Below are 27293 nucleotides of genomic sequence, written 5' to 3'. Positions count from 1 at the left end.
CCTGTGTCTATTATTAGACACACACACATAGATTATTATTAGATATCCACATGTGTCTTTCATTGCTAGAGCTACAGAGTTGCATTAGAAGGCAAAACTGTGCCCACTGAGTAAGACACAAACAATCTATGCCTCTTCCCAAATAATTTAGCCAAGTTCATACTATAGGGTGAACTAAAATTAGCTTGTGTTAGGAAACACAAATGAACATCTGCCCACAGATCAGATAAAATTAAAGCCATGTATGTGAGTAGATGAAGCATATGAGAATATTCAGTCAATAAAGCTCCATTCCATCATTATCATGTTGCCTAGAGGCTGCAGCTGGAGGACTTATCAGGAGTTTCATTTTCTTGGTTGCCATTAAATATCCCAGCAGACCACTGAATTTAGCATAGGAGAAATGAAAAGATAAAATGATAAGCTCTGTTGTCTTTTAAAGGCAGCCATCATTGCAGACTTGACCTCAGTTGGTTAGAGTTCAAGATGAGGGTATTTTGTTATATAGTTAGCTGCAGGCTCAGTACTGTGTACAAGACTGCTGCATTAGTGGAGTTCTGTCATTTGACATGTATCTGTGACTGCTGGTATATATCTAATTCTTAGCAGCACTGTTGACTTGTGATAGGATGTATTTGGATTTATCAGTGAGAAAACTGAGTATTATATCTTTTGACTATTATTCAAGATGTTCATCTTTGCTCAGGAATACAACTACAGTGTCAGTTAATCTCAGATCCTTTCAAAATTGTGACTAAGTTGGGTATTATTATTTCATTATTTTTTAATGGAAGAACATATAGTTCCAAACAGGAAAGGGAATCCTAAAGTCGTATTCCTTTTGGAACTAAAGGTCACCTTCATACTGCACACCAGAAAATATAGCCTCAGTTAGATATAAGTGTTGATGAAGTCAGCAAGGAATTAAGGACATGACTCCTACACAACCTCTTCAGCTTACTAGTCACTTAATCATACAAGGTGCTGAGCCTTGTCACCCTGGACCTAAAACAGATGCTTAATTTTAAACATGTGACTTGGTTACAGAATTCTATGAGATTACTTGTGCATAAAATTAGACACCTGTTTAAATGCTTTGCTGGATCAAAGCAGGAATGCTCAGCATTTTGCAGGATTGAGCATTGACTGGATCTTATCTCTTCTTCCATTTGGAGAGACTCTTTGGTGGATATGTGCTTATGCAGTGGGATGAGAGAATGTCTTCTGATTATGCTGAAAGTCATCATTTCAAACATTATCATATTTGCTGATGTTTGATAACAAAAGTAATCCTGGTTTATTTCTGTTCTAATTTATTTTCAGTTGTATATCTCCCATTCTCAGATATTCTCTTCCATTAAAGTGTGAGAGACAAGTAAGCAAGCAAATCTTAGCAAATACAGCTCTTCCTGAAATAATGTTAAGGCTATTCTCAAAAATAAAACACCGACATCCTTAATGTGACTATATCCTGGGGAGAACAAAGCATAAGTGTGATAATAAGCAGCAAATAAATGAAGTGGCTTGTAAGTATATGGCCTCTCCTTTATAGTTTTAGTATGCCTGATGTTTGATTTGTCAGAGTTAAGCAGATTTATGCCTGGTGGACATTCAATTACTTGGCTCTCAGAGCAGTTTTCATGGTGGATATTTTCAGTACGTAGATATCTCCATATTTTTCTTTGTTTCGATCTGTATGGAAAGAAATAAAATGTTTCTGGTGAAATTTTCCACTAGCCTAATCGTAGCAGAGCAGCAGTACCGTCCTGCTGCTACCATTTTGCTGCCCAAATAATTTTTTTAAATTATATACCACAGACTTTCATACCCTACAGCACATGAAGGTGCTTTCAGGGCAGTGTTTCCATGGCAGGGACTGATCCCACCAGCAGCATCTCTCTGCAATGCCACATGGCACAGTTGGCTACTGGACTTGACAGAGGATTGCCTAGTACAAACAGGCATCTCTAAACAAATTGTAAGTCTAAGGGAAATGCTTTTTTCCACCCTTCTCTTCTAGTAATACCTTAGAAAGATCTAGAGTCAAAGCCAAATGGTTTCTAGAAGCAATTACATAAAGCTATCTGCCCTATGCACTTTCAGTGTACAAGGCATCACATATAATGAATGGCAAATATTAGAAGATGATACAATAACCATGTATCCCTCCAAATTAATTACATTGAAAAAAATATATTTGTCTTTGTGATCACTATGGCAATACTGAGTAGCTCAGGAATGCTTTACTTGTAGCTGGTAGTAACAGTCACAGTGGGAATACACTGTCAGAAGCTGCACTAAGGTATGGGAGACACACTCACACCGCTTGGTGCTTCCATGATGGTAGCACATAGAGAGGACTTAGATGTTTGTTGATGTTTGTTGTATTACCATAATGTTTGTTGTATTCCTCACCAGAATTTTCTGCGCCTATCTGGAAGCACCAAAGGATGCCAATACTGCTACAAAGAACAAAGCTGCAGAGGAGTGCAGAACGGTCCTGGCATTACACTGCTGCATTTACAGGGTGATGTGGCCATCCTGATTTAATACAATACAACAGAAGTGTCAGAAAGCAAGGTCAGAGAGTTTTTACCATGCTTATGTGGTGGCTGTTTGGACATAACTCATTTCTCTGACCTTCTATCCTAATGTTCAGGGCAGAGTGAAGGGTTTGCTTCTTCTCTATTTCCATTAATTAGATAGACGTCAAAGCCCACTCAGAAAAGGTCTTTTTGCACATTATTTGATTTGTTCTGTATATTGTTTTGATGCATTATTTAACTGTGCTATTTCTGTTTCTCCTTTGTTACATAATTAGCCACCTTGGGTTTAACAGCGCTTGCTCCTCTTCAGTCTTCAGGGTAGCACTTTTCTATTGTAACAGACCAGATCATTCTCCTCCTCCTAAGGTATCTTAGAGTGTAAACAGCAACACTTTAGAGCCCTATTCCTCAGTATGTAGTGCTTGCTCACCCAATTAAATTATTCATTTTGAGAAGCAAATCTTTACTGTGATGTTTGAATACTTTCATATGTCAAAGTGACACAGCTTTCTATAAAGCACATACTACTTGGGTTGAAGAAAGCAGCCCATTTCACCTAGCTGTGGGAGTGAAAAATTCATGAATCACTGTCCTTCTGTATTTTCTGTCTTCTTCATCTCTACTTGTTGTTGCTGTTGGTGGTGGTGGTGTTTTATTTAGGTGCAGATACTTTGACAAATCTAAGCAGAGCTGTACAGCCAGTGATCTTTCAAGTACAATACCTCCTTATGACTTTCTGATTTCTATTTCCCTGGGTCAAAATCCCTGTCTGGAAGGAAAAATCATCGGTACTAACAGTAATAAACATGCTCTGATTTTAAGAAGTCAAGGGTCCCTTTATGTGTGTGGACTGATATTCATTAAAAGCACTTGCAGAGCTCAGGAGGTATAATACAGCTAAATTAATACTGTTCCTGAAGCCATCACTTCTGTTGTCACCTTTTTTCCGATGTCTTCCTAACATTCAACTAATGCATAAAGCATACTTATTTTCCAGTATGAAATGGTCCTATTGGCAACAAATGTTGCTTCTATCAAATACTGCATGGCTCAGGTCATTTGGTAAGGGAAAGCTGTGGACAAGGAAGTATGCTTAGGGCTTGTTGAAGGAACCAGCTAATGAACAAAATACAAGGACTAACCCATGCAAGGCAAGGCAAGGCAAGGCAAGGCAAGGCAAGGCAAGGCAAGGCAAGGGGCAAATACTCTATGTTTGCAAATACTAACCTCATAAAATTTCTATACATACTGCATGGATTAATACGAATATGGCAATTTCTTTAATATTTTATTTAGCTGGACTGAGCGCGCGAGTTCCAGTATTCTGGAGACGATTGCTCTGAATGATTGGCCATCCATTAAAACATTCTGCTGAGGTATGTCTTTGTCCTGCCAGCTGGAAGATTCTGCCAGGCTTAAGTGCCAAAATAGATTTCAATACCAAAGTTTTAACTAATTCAAGGAAATCGTTATATAACCTTGCTGCCAAGAATAGTGTTCACGTATACTGTTACAGAGAGATGTGATGAAGTTGAATGTATTCGTATTTGCAAAGTGCTTTGATAAGAAGGTGTTAGAGAGTGCAATATATTATCATGCTAAATATGTACTTCAGTCTTTGAACAGGGATTGGGGATATGCAAAATAAGCTTGACAAGATTGCTGATTAATACACGCTGAAATAGTTTGTCTAAATTCTATAGAAAGAACAAATGATAATCATTTGTCATATACAAATATATAGCTATATGTGGTCACACTAGTTTTCTATGTACATTATTATCACCTCTAGAAAAAAATTCCACTTTAGATTCTTAAAGGCTAAGGCAACAGATCCAGTTATGGGTGTTTTACAGCAGCAGGGGTCTTCCTCAGCATCACAGAGAGCAAACATTTTGCATAAATCACAAACCTCTCAGAATTAACTCATGCTGTTTGTTCTGTATCTGCCTAATCACTAGAAGTGTCTTATTTTTTACCCTCCTCCCAGGACAAACTAGCAATAGTAAGAAATACTCTTCGAGCAAGGCTCGTAATTAATTATGCAAGGCATCTGTGACTGTATGTAAAGTCTGGTTCCAGCTGATATTGCGTCTGCAATATGAGGTCAAGAACAAATGCCCCACTGAGCTCACTAACATGGGTCGTGCCCATGGACTAGTAAACAATTTTTATTATTATTTTTATTATTTCCCTGTTGTAGAGAATAAATACCTAATTTTTGGAATGTTTAAATGTTTATCTTGAAAAAGCCTTAAGCTGCTTTTTCAACCTTTACGTTGTACCTTTAATAAAATGGGAAAATTTTAAATACAAACATAAAAAATGTTGTGGTGAAGAAGTTTACAGTATATTGCACTCTATCAGACAATTCTGTCTTTTTATTTTATTTATTTATCATTTTCCTTCAAGATAATAACATGCTAATGCCATGCTGTAGCTTTCCATCCTATCCACAGACTGAGTCAGACCAGATGCCTATTGGCAAAACTGAGGACTAGGTCTTTGGTCTCCCACAGCTCATTTCTTAACAAAAAGGAATATTCTTTGTATCACGTAGTCATCATTTAGGGAATGCATGTATCTTACGTGGTTATAGCATTCATATGGGCTTTTTAACCATCGTGCCAAATTAATACGTTGTGTCACCAGTAAAGCCGTGCCTCTTACTTGCTTGGGTTCTTCAGTTTTAATGAAAAATTTGTTATTCCAAAGAATTTCTCTGTCTTCATTAATTAGTTCAGGGACTCTTGTTAATCCTTACTGTTCTGCTGTTATTATCTCCTTTCTTTACACTTCTTTATTTCCTTCTTTTTTTAATTATGATTTTCTTTTTTGTAATGCAAGGAAGGCTTCTCACATAAACCAACCAACCAAACTTATCTGATTTATACTTGACTCACTCAGGTGCAGTTATACAACTTTAGCTTTGTTGTGTTTATTGTAATTAATTAAATTGTTATTGATAACAAGCAATTTTGCAGGCTAAATATATCTGATTAAACACAATAGTTTGTTCTTCCTCAGCTGTATGTGTAATTGCTAACAAGAAGTTTGTCCTGTGTGCTGAGATCATGGCTGAATGGAGGTCTTTCTTTTAATTGCAAAGATCCTGGTTGGATGAATATTTTAAATACTTTCTGTGTGATACTGTGCATGGAATATCCACAAGAGGGAACTATTTTACATAAAGAGGAGCAATTTCCTCGCAGCTAAAATACTCTCCAGAACCAAACTCTCCAGATTTACGTCAAGCTGACATGATTGTGTCCCAGACAATGGTGTATGGCAGCAACAGAAAAAACACAGCTAAACACAGTGCTCATTACATTCTGTAAATATTATTCAGTTAAATAAGTAAATGTGGAGCTATTGTGTTGAAATAGTAAATAGAAGACTAATCAGTGTAAATTTTGTGTTTGCTGAGAATAGATTGCTCCAGGAAACAGCTGGAAAACCTAGTTTACACTGCAGGCAATGCGAAATGCAGGTGTCAGCACTGCAGATGGAGCAGACAGCTCCAGTGGGTTTTTTAAAACCACTCTTTATAAAATGGACACCAGAAAGCAGTGCTTTACTTATCCGTAGGGAGCAGTCTCCTGTGGTACTTAACTTGGCTGATACTTACTCAAATGTCATTTGTATCTCTACCTGTGAATCTGTGAACAAAATACAAAGTTTCCTCCTTTATAAATGCTTTGCCTTCAGCAGACAACTCACAGTAAACAAACTTCTCTGTGACAATGCCTCACCAGGCATCAACCAGTTTATCTTTGCGTGTGAGTTTCATCATAAATATTTGCAGCATATCAAGACCTGTTTACATAAACAACAGGAGTTCACTTAGCACAGATCACTCCCTGGTATATAGTGTGACATTTATGAACTACGAGACCCAATGCATGTATTGGTTGTTCAGATTAAGAATGTTTGAGTAGCAGAGCTTCAGTCAGTTTTTTTTACAGGTGTTCACAATAAACCTCCTATCCTCATCCAAGCCTGTAAATGTTGTGTAAACACGTTCAAAGCAAATAATTTGAGAGTATAGTCTACATACATCAGTGTGCTTGGCTTGCTTGAGTCTGAACACTTCTTTGGGACCATCCTTTGAATCTATGTGTACAGTGCTGTGGCTCAGGGTTTCTGCTAGTTGTAAGGGCACCTGTGAGCACCTGCAGCCCTTCTGAAGATCAGGCATTGAAAGGCCGCATCCTGATGCCCTGTCCTCATTCCACGGTTTGCTGGTAGATGAACGGACCTGGGGATGTGTAACTGTGACAGGATGGGCACTCCCTGAACTCCAACCCAGAAACCTGGAGCACATGGCCACTGGGACTGGGCTCAGGTCCCCAAGGTGTGTAACCTGCCACCATGACACTGTCACTGTGGTGGCTTTCTAGCTGCAGGGAGGGATGATAAAGACCAGGGGAGATGGCAGCACTACCAGAGGCTGTGAGTGGCAACTGTGACACTTCTTTCCAACCTGTGTTCTGCACTCTGAAGTCCTCCAATTAGCCCCCTCTTACAGCAGTTCCCTGGCAGCAGCTGCTCCAGGTGTACCATGCAACCAAGCATTCATCTTCCCCTGGGATACAGTCATGCAGTGCTTCATCACTCATACATATGTACCTCCACGTTGCTGGCTTTCTCTGTTCAGAGGCCCCTGTTCACACTCTCCTGCAGAAGGAACCTCTTCCTCGAAGGAAGGCACCAGAATGCAGTATTGTGGTAAACTCACAGAGTTAGACCAGCAGTGTTGTTATTATCAAAAAGGCGGAGGTGAAAGGTTTAGAGACCCATAAAGAATTCTGAGGACTCAAAGAATATCATTACTGCCACTTAGGTAAAAAATGCAAACAAACTCATGGCCGATGCAGAAACAGGCCTGACTCCTGGCACAGGTTACCAGCTCACCATCTTGCCATGGTGGCTCTGTGCACAACAGCGTGACTCCATGGACTGGGGAAAGCCACGCTCCCATGGACTTTTGCATTTTGCCCGTGGAAAGATGAGGGGATCTGCGTGACACTTTGTGCATGCAGCCAAGCGAGCAGACCGTGCGCCAAATGGGGACTTTATTTAATAAATAAATAAAGAGATCAATAAATAAATAAATAGATAGATAAATAAATAATCCTCTGCTTTACAGTGGAAATCTGAGGGGGAAAAAATAACAAAACAGGAGACAGTGATCTGGATTTTCTTTCCCAGCTCCAGTGTGGCACTATCAATCGCTGTTCCTATTTCTACGGGTAAATTCCAGGAACGCTCCGGGGCCATTCGCCACACTTCCCCGCGTCCATTCACAAAACAAGCCCAGAACGCCCTCGGCTCACAGCGAGCCCCGACATCTGTTCCTCGCTCCCCACCGCCCGGCCCCGAGAGAGCCCTCCCGCACCCCGGGCACCTGCTGCTGCAGCTCAGCCGCCTCCCGAGGCCCTCCCCGGCCCTCAGCCCCTTTCAGCCCCGTTCAGCCCCTCTCAGCCCCGTTCCCCGGCCCCGCGGGGTGGTAGCAGCCCCCGTCCATGTCGCGCCGGGCTGCTGCGGAGCAGGGCGAGCAAGATGGGCTCCGCGGGGAGCGCGCCGGCGGGGGCCGGGGCCGCGGCAGCGCCGTGCGTTAGCCGCTGCGTCACGACATCCTCCGAACCGGCCGCCCGCCCCCGCCTCTCCGCGGCTGCGGGGACCACTGCGCGGCGGCGGCGATGGACCCGCCCGGGCCGGCGGGACCTGTCGGAGCGGCCGCTCGCCGCCACCTGTGAGCAGTCTCAGCCCCTCGCCGCGCCGCGCCCCGCCGCTCGCCGGCACGCCTCCTTCGCCGCCCGCGGGACCCGGCGGCCCCATGGGGAGCCGGAAAACGGCCTGAGCCGGCGCCCTCTCGGCGCAGCGCGGAGCCCCGGGCCGTCCCGCACCGCACCCTCCCGCGGAGCGCGTCCCCCGGCGGCGCGCGGGGAGGAGGAGGGGCGGGAGCCGGCGGCGCCTCCGCGCGTGTGGGAGCAACAGCGTGAGGAGCGGCAGCCTGCGCCCTGGAGCGAGCTCCCGAAGGATGGGCGAGGAGGCGGCGGCGGCGGCAGCACCCGCGCAGATGGGCCAGCGGAGGATGAATTAGGAGCCACAGGAGGCTGCTGCCGGCACCGCGGGGGGAAGAGGAGAGGAAGGGGCTGGACTTGGAAGAGGAGGAGGAGGAGGAGGGTGCGCGGGGGGGACTCAGTATCGCTAATAACAAGTTAAAGACTAATAACAATAATAACAGAGCACCTCCAGGAAGATCCGCGGCGGAGGCCGAGCGATCCCCGCGGCGGCAGCGGGCTCGCAGCGCTGGGGATCTCGGAGAGACGCTCGGCGGCATCGGCGTGTGGCGGTGGTGGTGGATGATTTTTTCGGGGGCGGGGGCTGCGTACGCGGGAGAAGGAAGGGGTGGGAAGCTGAGGAGCGGACTACCTTGCCGTTATTATTATTTTTTTTTATTATTATTTTTATTGCTCAAGGAGGACGCTCGGAATTGACCGGCCTGCCGGCTCCCGAGAAGGGACCGGGGATTGCGGCTGTCGCTTTTCTGTCTTGATTATTTTTTGTTTGTTTTTGATTTGGCTTTTTGTTTTCCCTCCCGTTATTTCCCCTTTCCCGCTGAGCGGCGGCAGCAATATGGCTGGTGATGGGCTTTTTGGGGGGCGCTGGCGGCGGGAGGAGCTCTCGGCAGCCCCTGTGCGCCCGGCTCGCTGTTAGCTATGGCAAATGGCAGCGGCGGCGGCTCCTACCCGGGCGGCAGCGGCGGCGGCATTAGAATGAGTAACAATATCAACGCCAACAATCTCAACACAGACTCGTCCTCCTCCCCCGTCAATGTGCCCAAGATGGATGCGCTCATCATCCCGGTGACCATGGAGGTGCCCTGCGATAGCCGCGGACAGCGCATGTGGTGGGCTTTCCTCGCCTCATCCATGGTCACTTTCTTTGGGGGACTGTTTATCATCCTGCTGTGGAGGACCCTCAAGTACCTGTGGACTGTCTGCTGCCACTGCGGGGTCAAAAACAAGGTAACTCCCCTCCCCTTCTTTTCCCGGTGGCGGTGTAGCGGTGAGGAGGAGGAGCGGAGCCCAGCCTCTGCCCGGGACACCTCTCGGCGATGCGGGTGTGCCACGGGGCTGCGGGCGGGCGGGTGAGCGGCAGCGCTGTGCCCGCTCTGCAGGGCCACCTCGGGCTGCGACACGGGGAGCGAGGCTGGCGGCGGTGGGCGATCCCCGAGAGGTGCCCCCGGCTCCCCTCGCCCACATGGGGACGCGGCTCTGGGGGCACCGAAGTGGTGGCGCGCGGGGACGGCGCGGTTCAGAAGTTGTACGCGCCGCCGGGGCCGCGCGTGGCGGACGGGCGGCGGTGCTCGTTGAGCGGTGCGAGCCCTCCGTTCCGTGTGTGGGAAACTTCGGCGAAATTAACGAGGTGAACTTCCCACTCCAGTCGATCTTTTTAAGGCTAGTTCTGCGCGACTCTAGATTCTCATCTCTCATACTTCTGTCTCAAAAATTAGGTGTAAGTATCTAGAGGTGTGAGTATCTATTGGAGTACGTTCATAAGTAAGGCACTAGATCACATTTCTCTAGCCTAATTGTGATATCTTGGAAGCGACCTCTCAGCCTTTTGCGCCTTTGTGTATTACCGGTAGGAAGAAAGTGTAGTACATGCAGTGAGATCAGCTTATGCTCTGAAGGTCTCCATCAAGCCAAGGCTGAGAGCTTGCTTAGGTCCAGGTTTCATTTTTGTTTAAGTCAAATGGGTAGAAAGTGTTAAGACTCTGTATTTGTGAAAGCGGATTTTGACAGACCCCAAAATAGACCAGCAGCTGGAGTTTCTCCCCTTCCCTTTTCACATTTTTTGGATTACAAATGGAATAATATCTGCTTCAGTTATTCCTGGCACACAGACACCCACAAAAACACACACACCTTTTAATATATGGTTGCTAGGTTGCTGGTTTGCTTTGACATACGGTGAGCTGTCTTCCCCTTTCTCCTGTCTCCTCCCCTTGAAGTACACTCCACGGGGCTGCACACAGCATCCAGCACCTATGGGAACCGGCACCAAAGTTATGGTGTGCAAGTCTCCCGCTTTGCTTGCCTTGAGCTCAGTGAGTGCCTGGGAGCCTGAGTGAGCCCCTCCTCTGCCGTTGGAAGGTGGAGCACTTGCTAGGAACTGGGCCTATCTATGGAAGAAGGGAGTGCGAGAGAGTGAGCGTAAATGAAAGCTTTTAACTTGGCCTTAAGCTGTAGGAAACCTTCCAGGCCGTTTCATTTCTCTGTAGACGTTTTTATTCTGTACAAAACCAAACCCAAACTTTTTCAGAGAGCTGTTAGCCAGGTATGATGACAAAGCTCAAATGCTTTTGTGATAATTCACATCTTGCAAAATACCATTTCCTACAAGGCAGTTTTCAAGTGGTGGAGTAGTTTAGAATTATGCTCAGTTTCTTCTGTGTTTATTTAGTATTCTCTGCATGATGAGATGAAGCTGAAAGGGATTTAGGGGATCCTGGAGGAAAAGAAAATCCTACAGGTCATTGCCTACTGCGTCTTTCCTTGAGAGAATTAAAAGTGGAGCTAAGAGGCTTCTATGCAGAGTTCCTATGCGTAATGTCCTGGTGGGTCTTGTTGGTCCAGCAGCCCATTGTTGGGATATAGTTCAAGCAGAAAAAGCATATCTAAATTGTCTTTAAAACCTTTTAGGCTATATGTATCTGTTAGTTAAATAACATGTTGTTAAGGGGTTCCAACTCTTACAGTCTGAGTGATTTGACAGATGGCATTTGCGTGGGGTTGCAAGATCTGAGTGTTTTGCGTATGTGAGACCTGGAGGAGCTGCTATGGCTGTGAGCGTCCATGGGGCAGGAGGAGAGAGGGCTCTGCAGGCAGGGGGAGATAGATGTCTCCTTTTAGATAGTTTCTGGTAAGAGTTTCCAAGTCTCTGGTGAGCAAGAACTGTCATGGGCTGATCCTGCATTCCTTCCAGGCTAAAATGAGGAATTGGGGGGGAATTCTATGTGGATAAGGAGTAACTAGTTACTGGAGAACACCATTTTTACTATTTAGGGTATGAAGGCTGAAGGAAAATCTAGAACTGCCTAAAACTTGGCTGTTACCAAGCACGTGCTTTGTGCTGCATGGTAACTTGGGACAGGCTGCCAGGGCTGCAGGTGAAAAATGCAAAAACACACACACGCTATGTCGACTGTGTTGGACCTGCTAGCGAAAGCTATTTCACAAGAAGTAGCTCCTCCTGCTGTGGAACTGAAGAAGTTTTCTGTGTGTTAGGACCCTTCCTTCCCTCTGCTGCTCTCATGCTGCTCCGCAGGTTGCAGCAGAGCTGGCTTGCCAGCATCCTCTCAGCTGCTGCATAGAGTGGCCCCAGCGAGTGAGCTAAAAGAAATTTTTCTCATGTCTGTATCTGTGGCTTCTTTCTGGATAGCTCGTATAGATACTAAAAGGTAGAGGGCACAGAGTTGCTATCCCAACACCTATGTCCATGTAAGTTGTTGCAAGGCACTGCAAAAAGTTTCACTTTCTTCCTGCTATATTCTGATCTCAACATCACATTCCTCAGATTTGTCAGTGATTGTCAACTTTATTTGGTGAATGTGAGCCTTTTTAATGGCTGCAAGGAAGGATTTAGAACTTTTTCTTCCCTCAACTCATAGAATTTAAGGTTGAAATTTAAAATCGTGGCATAAACAGTTTAATGCTTTGTGGTATGAAACTTCAGTATGGAATTTTCTTTTTTATGGAGATAAAGTCAAGATATTGTAAGTTGAGAATACAAAAACTTCTGGTTACGTTGCTCCTTGAAACTCCATATCTAATATATGTCACTGTACACTAATAGAATATTAATATTAATCATGTACTAACAATAATTGCTGAAGTTGCAGGATTTGTGTGTTCCGTGCTTCCTTTGTGAAATGACATTTGTTAAAATCTGCCAAAAAGAAAAATGTACATCCTGACCTGTGTTGTCAGTGTTTCATGTAATGTGAACCGTTACAATTGAAGCCCGTTTTACTTTATTTAGTTTGGTTTATAGTTTTAGATGTAATTATTACAAAATTAGCTACAGTGATTTTGGAAAGACATAGCAAATGATGTTTATTTTTCTGTAGTGTTTACATGCACATTTTAAGAAAAGATTGTTAAACAACTTCTCTTCTGTTTGCCTTGTGTTTGTCCCTTGACCAGTTCATTCCTGTTTGTGTGTTGAAGGTAGCACGTGAGATTTCCATTCAAAGGACTCTGAGCAATGCCATTAGCTGTTCTTGTTTCTGGAAAAATACAAAAAAAGAAAGTAAATATTCACAAAGATGTACACAGTTACACAGAGTAACTAAATGTTGTTTGTAATTCTTTTGACTTTATGGATCTGCAGCTGCGTTTTGAACACTCCTGAGGGGCAGTTTCCATTTCATAAACATTATATGATGCTAAATGTTGGCTTTGAATGAGCTCTTAAACAAGGAAGTGGTGCCATGGAATGAGAAAGGCCAAATCTGGGGCACCCCACTCCCGTGGCTGGCTGTGTAGAGCAAGTGCAGGCTTATGAAGAGAGAGGGGCTGGACCCCATGCCCCTGCTCCTTGGTGTGTCTTTGTCACTGTGCCCACATTTGGATTTCAGTGTTTCCTCCACGCAATCCGGGACTCCTCTATGTATCAAATGAATCCCGTGATTATAGATGGCAGTTGCTAGCCTGCAGTAGGCTCCTGTGCTATTAGTCTACATATTTTTAGAAATTTAATAAACAGCAGAGTGCGAGATTGGGCCAATGAAACAGACCAACGTTCCTGTTTGTTTTCAGTAGAAAAATTTAAATTTTACCGGAAGTACAATATTTGCAGAAGGTTTCCCCGAGAAGTTAAGAATTTTCCCCTCTGAGTCCTGGAAAATTAATTTCTAATTTCCTTAAAACAAGAAGTGCTTCTAACACACTGCCTCTCAAAGAGCTAGGTTGATTGATTTCCTAACAATACCTGAGTAAATCTTCAAATGAAACTGAAGAAACAAAATCAAAGCCAGGCACCATCTACTCAGAAAAGTAGGAGAATACATTAGAAGATGCATGTGGGTACACAACTCAGGAGATGCCTTCACTTAAATCTTCGTGTGGAAACCTCACTTTGACTCCCTCAAAGATGGACTGAGCAGAAGGTGATGAACAACTGGGAGCTCAAGAGATTAGCAGTAGGCTGCAGTGTTTTGCCCTTCAGTCACATGCTCGATTGGGATCGCAAAACAGGATCGTTACCATCCCATGGCTGACAGGTGGTCTGTGTGTAAGTGCTCCATGTGTGTCCCACCACACAGGTGGCCAGCTGGGACACGGCATGGCACAGGGGTCAAGGGCTAGTAGAAGGTGAGCTGGCAGCTCTGTGCAGGTGGCACTAGGACAAGTGGAGAAGGCAGTGATGTGGAGAGGGGTGTGTGGCTCTTTGCCAAGCTGCTGGTCTGCTGTGAAATAGGAAGCACTTTCAGCTCTCTGGAGCTCGTAATGGATTTCACATTTTATAAAGACATGATCAAATTGGTTATGTATGCAGAAAAGAAAATGTATGGACAAGGATTTAAGCTGTAAACCTAACAATCTCGACAGAAATGTTATTTTGATGCAGTGTAATACTTATTCTCACGGCTTTGCAAAGCATACATTTAAGGAGAAAATCTGTGCTCAGAAAGAATTTGCAACTCTCACACATTTGCAAATCTGTAGGTGCTGGTTGGAAACCATTAGATTTCACAATTTTTTGCAGTTTAGCATAACATAAGAAATGCCTGCAATAGGGAATAAAAAGCTTTTTAATAACGGTGATCTATGTACTCAGTTTTGAAGCTGTGGGATTTCTGAATGCAGAATGAGGGCAATTCACAGTCCCAGATACAGAAACATTGAAAATTTTGAGAGCAGTGTTTCTAAGTATAAGCTCTGCAGGGACAGGATCTAATGATTATAATTAGAAAAGCAATGATGTTCCATGTTTGTGCTGCACTGTTGCAAGAAAGTGGATTGTGCATCTTAGTCATTGAGTGTCCTTCCTGGGACGAATCTTAAGCAGTGGCAGCAGTAATCTCTAGTCAGCAGGCAAAATGCAGAACAGTGGTCACTGGTCCCCCCAGAGGGACTTGCGGAGATTGGCTCTGCTGCTCTGTGGAATCCAGCTCACACTGATGAAAGTTTATGTGAATTTCAGGGTTGGCTGGTGATAACTTCTGCAAGATCAGGTTCTAATTCAGAAGCAGTGATGCGTTCTAGCGTTAAACGGTAGGACAGAAGTTCCAGAGAAGTTAGTGAGATGGAAGAATAAAATAATTTTGGAAGAAATTAGGGGATGGGGTGTCTTCTTGGTTCCATTAAGAATACCTGCTGACATTGCATGTAATTATGCATTTTACATATATGAAGATTATCACATTTTCATTGGGAAGTGAATACAGTTCAGGTAGAATTTTTCTAAGGGAAGGATTGTTGGAGCATTGTGTGTGTGGATATTAATAGTTGAAAATGTGTTTTCCTCTCCCGTGTATCATTTCAGTGTCAAAAGAGACTGCAAGTGACAGTGCTATCACAAAATACTGTGTTTCTGTACTGGGTTCGGATGCTGCTACATGCTTGAGTGCTTACGGCCTGACTCTTGCTCCCACCCTGTGAGGGAAGTGCAAAACCCTATGAGATCGCAAGGCTGGAGTAAAGCTTATACCAACCTCACACAGGGCTAAGTACACAATCCCAGATTTGACCCCGTGGTTTTTAAGTGCAAATATGCTTTTTATGGCATATAGGTCTTCTTCGGTGACGAGAGAAGGTGGCACTGCAGCAGAAGTTTCTGTTAGCACTTTTGTCGTTAACACAGCTGTATGAGTAAATGAAAAAAAGAAGATACCTATCTTCCATGCCCGTCAGAGATGTACTGGTCAGGAAACGCCCATTTTGAATCCTAGTAGTATTAATAGCATGAGAATACGTCGGGTTTGCATCTTTCAAAGGAGCAATTTATTCCCATATATAGTATGCATAGTTCTGTTTAAATGAATGTGCTGTCACTGACATGTGTTGAGCTCAGTTTGCTTTGAGATGATATATTGCGTATATTTGTCGGCTTGAGAGCTACAGAAACTGAGAGTGTTATCCAAAGCCTGTTGAAATAGAGGGAGACAATCCTAATAACTTCACTGGCTTGGACTCAGGCCTAGATGCTCACAGTGTTCTAGATGAATCAGTTATTTTTTTCAAGTGATTCTTATGTTAACATTTTAAGCTTTTAAAAGCTTTTTTCTTTTGTTGTAGAGACGTATATTTACTTGGCTTGTGGCCATTACGTCTGGGATTTCAACATTAGAAACAATATTTAAAAATCACATGAGGTATGTTTCCATTCCAGTTAAGACTACACCTCCTTCCAGCCCCACTGCTCTTGAAAGTCAAACTGTGTGCTTGAACTTTTGGCAATTTCCTGTCATCGCATCTCTCCTGCAAACTGATGTACATGGACAAACACTGCGTGTTTCTTAGGGATGCAGTAAGTGCACATTTGATTGAACTGACAAAAGTCTCTTGCTCCATGGCTCACCTGCAGACAGGGATGTGTTGGCAGACCTGGAAATCCCTTTGCACACGCTTAACATCACCACCTCAGTTACACAGATGCGCAGGTATCAGAACTGCTAACATGAAGTGGATAAAAAAAGACATCTCATTACCAAGCCAGAAGGCTGCTGAGAAGTGCTGTAACATAATAAACAATTGTAATGTACCAAAACAACTGAGCTTGAGTTTGAGAGGCTTGTCACTATAACTGTTAGATATAGCTCTACTGCGCTGCATTTTTATTGATTTTTATATACTGAGGAATAAATTTATAATACAGGTTCGTTTCCCTTTGTCCAAGCAAGTGCTGACTAAATATGCCATTTTCTATTTTTTTCTCTGTTTCTTTTATTTCATGATATCTTCTAGATTCTTATGTAATGTGATATCTCTTGTTAAACTGAGAAGGTGACTCACTCTAAATGTGCTATTAATGATGAGATTAACTGTAGCAGTGTTGGTGCTGGATTTATTTTCTGTGTTAAGCTTAGGGGAAACATTATAGATGTTTCCTTTAAAAAAACTGTTTGCAAGTGATGGCCTTTATATTACAAAAATAGAATAACTGTAGTATGATTATTTGTTTAAGCATCTTGTAATTTTTTTTTTCTATTGTGAACTCTTATTAAACTCACTTGTGATTATGCACTTGTATTCTGCTGGACATAAATTATTTGAAACAGGTTATTGGCTTCTTTGACCTATAAAGATCGTAGCTGGTATAGAGCAGTAGAACACTTCAGACGCTTTCAGATGTCCTGGTGAATCCTCTAGCTACAAGTGATTCACTGTCACTTTTTGATAGTGCATTTGCCAATCAACAGGTCAATGTCGTGTTTTACATTTTCTAGGTTATCCTACTATAAATACTGTTTCATGAGGAAGATGATAAACTCTGCTTGGGTTTTAGGGACTGAAGTTAAAAATCCCTCCTTCTGAGTTTTTATCACTTGGAAGGAGAGAACAATCTAGTTAGCAGAAAATACTGCAGCGTGTGGTGCAAATGTTTTTCTGCATAAAGGAATTGTTTTAATGTTTTAGTTATACACTTCTGATAAGTTGATTGTACTAGGTGGGAAGTTTTCAAGGGCTTCTTGTGTTAATTAAATTCTTTTTGAAGAAAAATTTGTATCTAAAGGCTTCTGACTCCATGAGCATGAGAAACGTTATACAGGTGTTTGTATGTTCACATAATTTTCATATTACTTAAGGGTTTCAGGAGAAAGCTATTCTTGTTTCCTTGAGTCCTTTACCATAGTCTTATTTTTTCTGCTATCTGTGGGATAAGGTTTGCTTTGTTATGATTTTTTAGGGAGATGTGGAATATATTGTTAAGGCGTTCTGTCTTTGATTGAGAGAAAGTTTGGTTTTTGGTATAAGGCCATTCGTCCTGACTAAATGCTATTTTACCTCCTCTGCTCCTCCTTACAAGTGTAAATTGTAGCGTTGTCTTTCTATAAGTAGTAAGTGAATTTGTATTCTATATCTGCTGTTCCTAAAAAATAATAAAAAAATCAATAAAAACAGTTTATTTTTGCTGTTTGCTTCACTGGAATGTGTCCCTAGAATATTAATGAAATTTTCATTTTCTAAAAGTGGAAAATGCTGTCCAAAATGTTTAGGTTTGTCTCTGCTTGAATTATTTAAATGTTAACATTTTTGTGTTAACTTAAATGATATACTATAGGAAAATTGATATCCTGATAAAATGTAATTCCAGCAGTGGAAGGAAAAACAAGTTATTCTTTTGATTTCCAATTGGTATTACTAAATTATGTGTAATTTGTAAAGAAAACTCACAACAGCTATTTAGGTTTAGTATGTGAAACTAAAGTTAATACTTCCCAAAACAGCTGTTTAGACACCAAAATTCGTATTTAAGATCTAACTAAGGAGTTTTATTTCAAAGACAGTGATAATTTCGGATGTTTTTAGAAAGATTCATTGTTAATCTATTCTTGAGAATATATTTCTTTTCTTTGGTGTTTGTCAGTGAAGATAACTGAAATCCAGCTAACTGTCTTTTTCTTTTTGATGTTGACCTTATATGTTGTCCAGCATATCCTGGACTTCAAGCTGAATAGGATCTAGCTAATCTCTTTGCTTCATTGTTTGTGAAGTTACGCAGTCTTAAAGCTCTTTAAAGCAGCAGTATCTCTTGCATTACCATCTGATACTCTAATTTTAATTTTCTATTCCTAACAGATTGATACATACCCCCTAAACAAAAATACTTATTTTATTCAGTTGTTTTTTCAGATCTAAATTGAACAAAAAATAAGTGAGAAGCAAGTTTCTAATGCTCCCATATTGAAACTGAGGAGTAATCAGAATGGGTTGTCATTTCTATGGCTACAGTTGTTATAAGGCTATACATAAACTTTTCCCTTTGGTGACTGTACATGTGATTTTTTTTTTGTCCTTGGGGTTGTTTTCTTTAAGGTGGGAAGCACCAATGGCTTAGTGAATAGGTCTTAGTTTTATTCGTATGCTCGCTGTGTAGAAAAGTAAAATACAGCTTTACAATTGACAGGAGAAAGTTTATTCAGAAGAATTCCTTTCTTATTAAGGAGTGGTTGAATGAGAGAATGCATTTTCATTCATGTTTTGTAGAGGGAAATACTTAAACATGTAGGGTGAAGTGTTTACTTATTTTTTTAAGCAACAAAGTAAATCCAGAATTTCAAGGACTTCTCTGTTTCCTTTATGTACGTGGAGAAATAGAACATTCAGTTTTGTAACAGGTAATGTTTATTTCTGAAGTAGCTCAAGGGTATGGCAGAAAATACTCCAGACTTGCACTGGGTGCAGAAAGAAAAGAAAGCTGTTGGTTTGCTAATGACCAGTCCTTCACTAATGATCAGCTGGGGCATGGCTGCACCCTGTTAACAGGTGGGTCAAGTTGAGTTGATTGAGGAGGTGGGTGTGTTGGAGGCTGGGATCATGGTAGGTAGATCTTGAGGCTGTTGGTCAGCATTTATGCTGAATTCATGCACCCTTGAGGAGCTAAGGGAGGACTAATTGGATTGAGGGCATGTCTGATTACAGGATGAGTTCTGTGAGGGCGTCTGAGCTCTGTGATGTGGTGTATACATCAAATTTTTGGCTTTACATGAAGTGAAAGTGTTGTAGACTACCTGATCTGATTTAATGGGTGTTGAAGCTAGGCTGCATCACCTACCACTTAAAAAAAAAAAAAAACAACAAATTCAATCCAGTGAAGCAAATTAAGCATTTTCTGGCTGCAATATTTTTGATTATGTCTTGTAAAACTGGATTTATTGTCCTGAGGTTGTGGTTTGATACTACTAATGAATCCACACTTCAAAGCCTCTGAGGAGGCTCTCAGCAAAGCACCAGAGCTGACTCTGCTGAGGACAGGTTGTGACTGTCAGCTTCTAGCAGCTTTTTTTCCTTAAATGGCGTAAGCATTTATGGGTGCTCTCAATGGGGAGAAAGGACTTCGTGGATGAAATGTGAGTACTAAAAAATTTTAAATATGATGTGACTTAACTATTAAGCATCAGTCTAATTGACATTCTATTCTAGTATATGTGGAAATATTAATTTCTTTATGTCCATTTGGTGACTATGGCTTTGTTCACTTAAATGTTTTAGCTGAAGAATGAATGTACTTTTGAAAGTAGACTCTAGGTTTTCTGGAGTTGCTAAGTGGATTGCCTTTAGCTGAAGCCATGCAGGACGTTTAGCTCCAGCACACCTGATAGCTGCACTTGCATTCCATCCTCAGAGCTAGCCTTGAGGGTACAACTGCTGAAGGACAGCTAGCAGGTAGCTCTGATATTCCCTTAATAGACCTTGCTTTTTGCAAATAGCAGTTAGTGTCTGATTAGACCATACTTTTAGGGAAAAATGCTAGACTAGGTTTTTGGCAAGCTTCTGCCTTTCCTTTCTTTTTGAGGTGAGATTTTTTTTAATTTATTTTGAACCAGTTCAACGTATGCAGTTACCTACAATTGCTCTTTCGGAGAGCTCTTTCTGTTACTGTGTTGTAACGTTGTTTTGGGAGTTGTGTTTGCTTTCCTGGGCTTCTGTCTTTGCCTGGACTGCTGCGGTCCTGGCCAGCTGCCTCAGGCTGGCTGCGTGCTGAGGATGGGGCAGTCAACCAGCTGGCTGGAAAAGATGCTGGTGAGACCTGTGACTTTGAATGACACATAATGGCCTTAAAATGTCACAGGTTGGGCTGTGAAAGAACTATTGATTTCAGTCTAAATATTCTACAATGACCTCTTATTTTTTTTTTATTGATCCTATGAGCGTTTTGGAGAGTGTATAAAGTTGGTATGGATAAAGATATTTTATATTTCAACTGAGGAGAAAAGAAATTGCTTTGGGATGAACTGTTAAAGCAGATGTTACCTCTTTGACCTAGGGGAAAAAAAAGTGTAATAGTCTGTGATAACAGGTAGAGCTTAGCGCCCAAGTTCTTTTCAGGGTTCTCTTGGTATCACTGAGACCATGGGGGGGGAAAGCTATGGGTCTTTTTCTTTCAAAACATCTCATAAAGGTGAAGCTTTTATTACTATTCGCTCCAATTAAAGGTACAAGTTCTAGAAAAGCTTCTGAAAATATGAAAAAGATTGTAAGGATTGTCTCTTGTATATTTGTATTGTCAGTTCAGTAAAAAGATGTTCTTTTATCTACAAGAAGTAGAGGCACCATTTAAGTGTTGGCTTTTAATAGTTATATTTTTCAGATTGAGTTGTACTTTGGGACAAGAAGTTTTAGTCTTGGAAATAGACATTTACATCTGAAAAAAGTTTAACTGTAGGTTCTGTTGGTTTATAAAATACTCCTTGGATTTTCAAGAGTATTCAAGTGTAGGCTATTGTTCAGTTCCTATAGAAAATACGTAATGTTGTTCTATGTCTTATAAAACTGACAGACCTAATTGTGATGAGTAAATGAGAACGTGCTTAGTGAGCTAATGGAAGTGGCAGTTCATCTAAAAGTCTCGAAGCTAATTGCATGTCTTAAGAGTATAGTAGTGCTGTAGCCATTAGTGTTGGTTAAAGTAGAGGATTTATTGTGTATTTAAATTTGGATTGGTTCCTGGGTATTTGATTTCATTTGGCCAAGTTATTTTTTGGCTAATTTGGGTTCATTTCTTGTAGCTTAAAAGAACACCAACCTATACTTAAATATTAGATATTCTTTTTATTTAAAAAAAACTACTGATTTTAAATTAGTATTTTAGTGTATATTCTTTTGTATATAGTATTACATCTATTCAAAGTATTGGAAAAATCATTAGGTTGTTCAGAACTTGATTACAGGTTGTTTCTATTTGTCTTCTGGCCTAAGGCTTTTGATCAGTCTCATGGTCTTGAGTCAGCACCCTTTAAGCAAGTCACCAGACTTGTGCAGGTGAAAACTTGGTGTTCTTCCGTGGTTGCGTGATACTAGGAGCTGAAACATCATGAAGATATTTTAATATCAGAAGAAATGCATTATGCAGGCAGACTTCAGAGAGGTGGCAGCACTGGTTGTAAGCCAGTCTGCGTTTCATATTTATGTTTAAAGCAAAATTTATTCTTCTGCTGGGTTGACTCTTCTGTGCGATTTAAGCTCAATTTAGAGGATTGAAAGGTTTTAGTAGCATTTTCTGCAAGTGGGAAAATTCATTACTGGGGCTCTAGAGTAGTGCTTCAAAATGTTCCGCTCTATACAAGGAGCATAGTGTATTTGAAATTGGACTTAGCAGCTTGAAAGGTCCATTTTAAACCTCAAAATACCCAAAGGAGAATTTGAATGCTGTTTTATTATTGTAGTCAAAAGCCATGCAGTTTCTTGTCAAGTCCTCTTGCTGGTTTTCACAAAGAGGTTATCTTCTACCCCATGCATCTAATGTTCTGAGTTTAGGTGGAAAGGAGTGACAGGAGAGGAGGGGGTTATAAAGTATTGGTTTGCCCAAGTGTCTGCAAAGCCACCTAGTGATCAGAATGAGCAGAAGTCTTCATTAATGGCCTCTTGCTCATTAGTTAGAGTTACTAAGGAAATGTGGTTTGCAAGTCTGTTAAAGCAGTTGCCATTTAAAAAGAACTGCAAGTGGTTAAAACTCATGTAAGCAGATAATAAAAATTTTAAAAAGTCTTCATTTTGAGTTAAACAAAAACTTAGTTGCAGCGTGTTGAGGGATTCATTTGAAAGAATCAACAATTAACATGATGGAATGAAAACTTATGACAAGGGAATCTTTGTAATTTGGTATGCAGAGTTTATGAAATGCACACTGTATATAGACTGATGAACATGCTAGCTCCATAGCCTTTTTTCTTTTTTTTTTTGAGTACCTAAATTCACACTGACTCCAAAGAATAAGGTTACTTTTAGAGTCTAGGAAGGTTCCCAGTGAAATGTATGCTTGTTGATTGTACTATTTTTAGCTTCTTTGAACAACACGTGTTCTCCCCAGATATTTATTTGTGAATGTTGTATTCTGTTCTTAAAAGGAAAATCTCCATCTAAGTTCTTTTTCTGTAACCATGTAAGGAAAGAACCAGGGTTCTTGTCAGTGCTTTACTACTTTGAAATCCTAGGAGACAGGGCAAATTAATTAAATTTAAAATGGGCCCATCTGGTAGTGTTAACAGTGCCAGGGGAGAACAGGTGAAAGAATCTGAGCCAGAATAAACATACAATGCATTATATAACTTGTAATGTAATTTGTAGCACATCACAAACAAAAGAAAAATCCACGTTAGATTACTTACTGTTTGATTAGAGCATCATTTATAAGCCAAAGGGTTCATGTGATATTGCATTTGAAATACTTGTTTCTGTTGTACTGCTAATAAGCTTGATATTTTTTGCTGTTAATAAGGCACATGCAATTAATCCATTCTATAAAAAGTATACAATTGCCTGTATGTTTGCTTGAAAATAAATGGATTGAAATTATTTGAATGGAAAAAGGTCACTATTTCAGGGTAATAGTATAACTGTTTAGAAGGAAAACTGTTATCCATAATTAAAATCATCAAAGAGATGCTATCAATCAATTTTGCTCTGGAGCTTATGTTTCTGTAAGAAGAATACAAAATCTCTGTGCAGGCATTTTTGTTGCCCAAATTACCTTGTTTTTTAAGTTCTTTACATTACATTCAATGCACTGGGAATAGAAATGTAAAAATGACTGTTAAAATTGAATTGTATTACCTGAGTTGGGAGGCATGCAAAAGGTAAACAGCATAAATACTGGAAAGAAGTGAATTAGATTAGAGAAGAAATGGCGATGAAGAGATTAAAGGATGGTGTCAGTCTGTAGTTTGGCAGAGTTCTTTAATGCACATGCCATTTCTGTAATGGCACAAGTTAGGCATGATTTCTGTGTCATTGCTTGTGCTATGGAGCATATGTTTGATAGGAGAGTTCTAATGCACAGTCTTTGGGGAAGTGTTTCATGACGACAGAGCAAGCGCTTGGGCCTTTTGTCATGAGTCTAAAAGAAAAGGAGGAAATAGGGCATAGGGCTTTTTGTGAACACTAGTAGCTGATTGGTTAGATATTTATCCAGCTTAAAGAAATCTCATTACCTGCCTTTAAATGAAATTTCATCCTTATCCATTGTTTTTTTTTCTGTTTTCTTTATGCTTTTATTTCTCACTGCGTAAGTTTCACCTTTTTTTTTTGGGGGGGAGGGGGGGAATCCACAACAGAAAAACCTGATGACAATTCCACATGAATTTGTCTCTCATTTTACTTGAATTTCCAGTCCTTAACATGAAAGATTTAAGGTTGCTTGGTAGATTACATAAATCTTGGCTGACTTTTCACAGTGGAGAGAATTGAATTTCATTTTTAATAAATAATGTAGTTCTGCCAAAATTGGAATGCTTACAGAACTGTCAGTTCAACTGTATTTTATTTACTGGGGAAAGGGAAAATGTTGAATTTTTTGAAAATCTTATTTTCTGACAGAATACAAATATTTAACTTCTTAAAAGTATTTTTTTCTATTTTATTTCTTTTTACCGTAAAGTAAAAAAAAAAAAAAAGGCAAATTAAAAGCTCGATTCACATTCTTATTTCAAGTATTGTATCTTGACAGGTCTTTGTAGTTGCAAGATCCTTCTGAGTAGTAAGTAAATTTGTTGAACTCGATGTTCTATGCAATACATAAATTGTGTTTTCAGCCTAGCTATTTTCTGTGAATGTTTCAATTCTTAGGATATAGTTGTGTCCTGTTTGTATAAAAGGCGTACATTTTTGTATATAATATATGTCTAACTCTGTTATTAAATTACTCTAAAGTTAGGAGTTCTCATATTATGCTGCTTTACTGGGATAAATGAACTTGGTGCTCATTTTGATGCCTATAATAGATTGCAGAAAGCATGCAAGAATAGGTAATTTGATATGTTTTTCATTTTGTGGAGATAAATTCTACAACCCCCCTCAATTCAATTAGATAATAAGGAAGGATTTAGCATCTAAATGACTATAAAAGCTGTGGGCAGCCATTTAATATGTTGCATTGGTTTTCAATAATTCTTCTATTTTCTTACCATTGTAGAGTTATTAAGAACTTTGTGGTTTATTTGTTGAAATAGCTATTATAACAGAGACATAAATGTTGTAACAGGCAAACTTCACAGACGCATAGAATGGCTTGGGTTGTAAGGGACGTTAATGCCCATCCAGTTCCAACCCCCAGCCATGGGTAGGGCTGCAACCCCATCAGATCAGGCTGCCCGGGGCCCCATCCAACGTGTCCTTGAGCACCTTCAGTGATGGGGCACCCACAGCTTCTCTGGGCAGTATGTGCCAGTGCATCACCACACTCTGAGTGAAAAATTTCCTGCTACCATCTAACCTAAACCTCTCATCTTTTAGTTCAAAACCTTTCATTCTTGTCCTATTACTATCAGTCCGTGTAAAAAGTCTGTTACCTTCCTGTTTGTTTATGAACTTCCTTTAGATACCAGAAGGCCGCAGTGAGGTCTCCCTGGAGCCTTCTCTTTTCCAGACTGAACAAGCCCAGCTCCCTCTACCTTTCTTTGCAGTAGAGGTGTTCCAGACCTCTGAGCATCTTCATGGCCCTCCTCTGGACCTATTCAAACAGCTCCACATCCTTGTGCTGGGGGCCCCAGACCTGGATGCAGTAGTCCAGAAGGGGCCTCATGAAGTCAGAGCAGAGGGGAACAGTTGTCCCTCTTGCCCCACTGGCCACCCCTCTTGATGCATCCCAGGATGCTGTTGGCCTTCCTAGCTGCAAGTGCTCACTGTGAGCTGTGTCAAGTTTTTCATTCACCAGAAGGGTCCCCCAAGTCCACCTCTGCAAGAGTGCTCTCTATGTGTTCTTCCCCAGTCTGTACACACATCTGAGATTTGCCCTGCCCAAGTGCAACACCTTGCTTACTGACTGAATTATGAACCCTTGGGAAATTTTAACACAGCTTCTCAAGACTAGAGTGAAAGAAAGGGAAGTGGTAAGATGAGTGTACGTTACAGAAGGAGCTGGTCTGTGAAAAGAGAGTGTAAAAAAAAAAAAAAAAAGTTGATTATTACATAATTTTTAAAATTCCTTGGTGCATCTGTGCCTTTCTAGGCCATTTCTTCACTCATCTTTGGTGTCTGTATAGTTTGTTTGATTCTCCTGTGCAATGTTTCTGGATTTAGCTCTGTAATGCTGTTTTCTTTCATCCTGTCTGAAGTTGCTGCTTCTCACATAGAATGGTAATAAATTACATAGAAGTTACCACTCCATGTTTGGATATTGCGTTGTTTCTTTTTTGCCCAGAGGTGAACATCAGAACATGAAGGCCTGTTGCCTCCAGAGTGTATTTTATATTTCCTCGTTAGCGGCAGAATTTTGGCAAGACAGATTACCAAAAGTCAGAAGGGGTTTAATACCGTTTATGTATGTTTACATGAGAAGTAGATTGATGATACCTCAGAATATTTCACATTTCAAAGAGAGGTCTGAAATAGTTATTTATAATATATACGGGAGGCTAATTCTTATAATGTTAAACAAATCTTTGCTACTCCAAAGTGTTGTCTAGTTAAGTTGGAAAACATGTGGTGCTTTGTTGTGGCAGTTTTACATCTAAGATTGTGATCTTCAGGTTTTTTTTTCCCCCACAAGAAAAATAACTCATCCACTCTCGCTCATCCCCTTCCCCCCCCGCCTTAAGCTTCATGAGTACTCTTCTGAGCTGAGTTAGGCTAGAAGTGGATTTAGGCCAGGAAGGCTTACAGCTGATTGATCATCAGTACTCTGCAGCTTAAAGGTACTCTGAAGTCTTCGGCTTCCAAACTTGCTGAAATATCTGCAGTTTAACCTCTGCTGAAGCTGTGATTGCTCAGTATTGGTGAGTTATCTCACCTTAACAACTGATCTCCAATTTATCCAATGACTTTCTGCTTACCTTGGTGGTGTACAATAAGATCTTTTTATTCTGTTTGGAAAATGGCCTCTTGCTACAGAGCTTAACGTTAGGAAGTAATCATTAATGATTTAAATATAGCTTAGTTACCAGATAATGGCAAAAGCATTCCATTCCATCCTTTCATGATGACGTTAAAATAAAAACTAATCAAATGTTATAATTTAACACAGTGATAGTTGCAGCAAAGAGGAAAACTTAATGTTTTCTCTCAAAACAGTTACTGGTGGAAATTGATTTTTAGAAGCTGTCAGCTTCTAATAAACCAAATAGGTTCTAGTCATTTCTAATAAAGCAGTAATTTAATAAGGTTCTTAAAACTCCAACATGTGGTTACATACCAGAAAAAGCATACTACGTTACTCCAGTCCCCTAATGATACTTCCTGAGTATGTTCTTCGCATGTACTTCTTGGAAACTGATGTCTTTGTCAATCCAGAGTGAAGTTTTACAAAATATCTGTATGGAGACCACACGCACAAAAAAAAAAGTTACAGTGCATGGAGAGATGCCTTCCAAGAAGTTATGCTGTATTGCTTTTGTTCATCAATTCTTAGCAGCTTTATTTTTCCGGTTCAGTGACTAACCAGTTTTCTTTTTTCCTTTTTTTTCCAAACCATTTTCCAGTGAAATACTCCTATCTCACAGATGATCCCCGCTGCTCAGCCGAACATTGGCTAGATTACCCAGTCTTTTCTTCTCTTCACCTCCTTGCTGTGCCT

The 27293-nt window shown here is 40.9% G+C and overlaps 1 protein-coding gene across 8 annotated transcripts in view; it reads left to right on the top strand.

Annotated features, from left to right (window-relative positions):
- Nucleotides 8536–27293, top strand: part of KCNMA1 (potassium calcium-activated channel subfamily M alpha 1) — a 454315-nt gene continuing 435557 nt past the window's right edge. For 7 of the 8 annotated variants that reach the window (XM_021398811.1, XM_021398812.1, XM_021398807.1 and 4 more), the window contains exon 1: nucleotides 8954–9580. In XM_021398811.1, coding sequence (XP_021254486.1) covers nucleotides 9272–9580 — 309 coding nt within the window. In that variant the 5' untranslated portion in view covers nucleotides 8954–9271. Of the gene's footprint in view, nucleotides 8905–8953; nucleotides 9581–27293 lie in introns of those variants that run through there. The other variant, XM_021398809.1, reaches the window with a different exon arrangement.

Source organism: Numida meleagris, chromosome 5, assembly GCF_002078875.1.
Source record: "Numida meleagris isolate 19003 breed g44 Domestic line chromosome 5, NumMel1.0, whole genome shotgun sequence".
In the NCBI taxonomy this organism is placed as follows: Eukaryota; Metazoa; Chordata; class Aves; order Galliformes; family Numididae; genus Numida; species Numida meleagris.
This window is presented reverse-complemented; position numbering and strand designations above follow the sequence as displayed.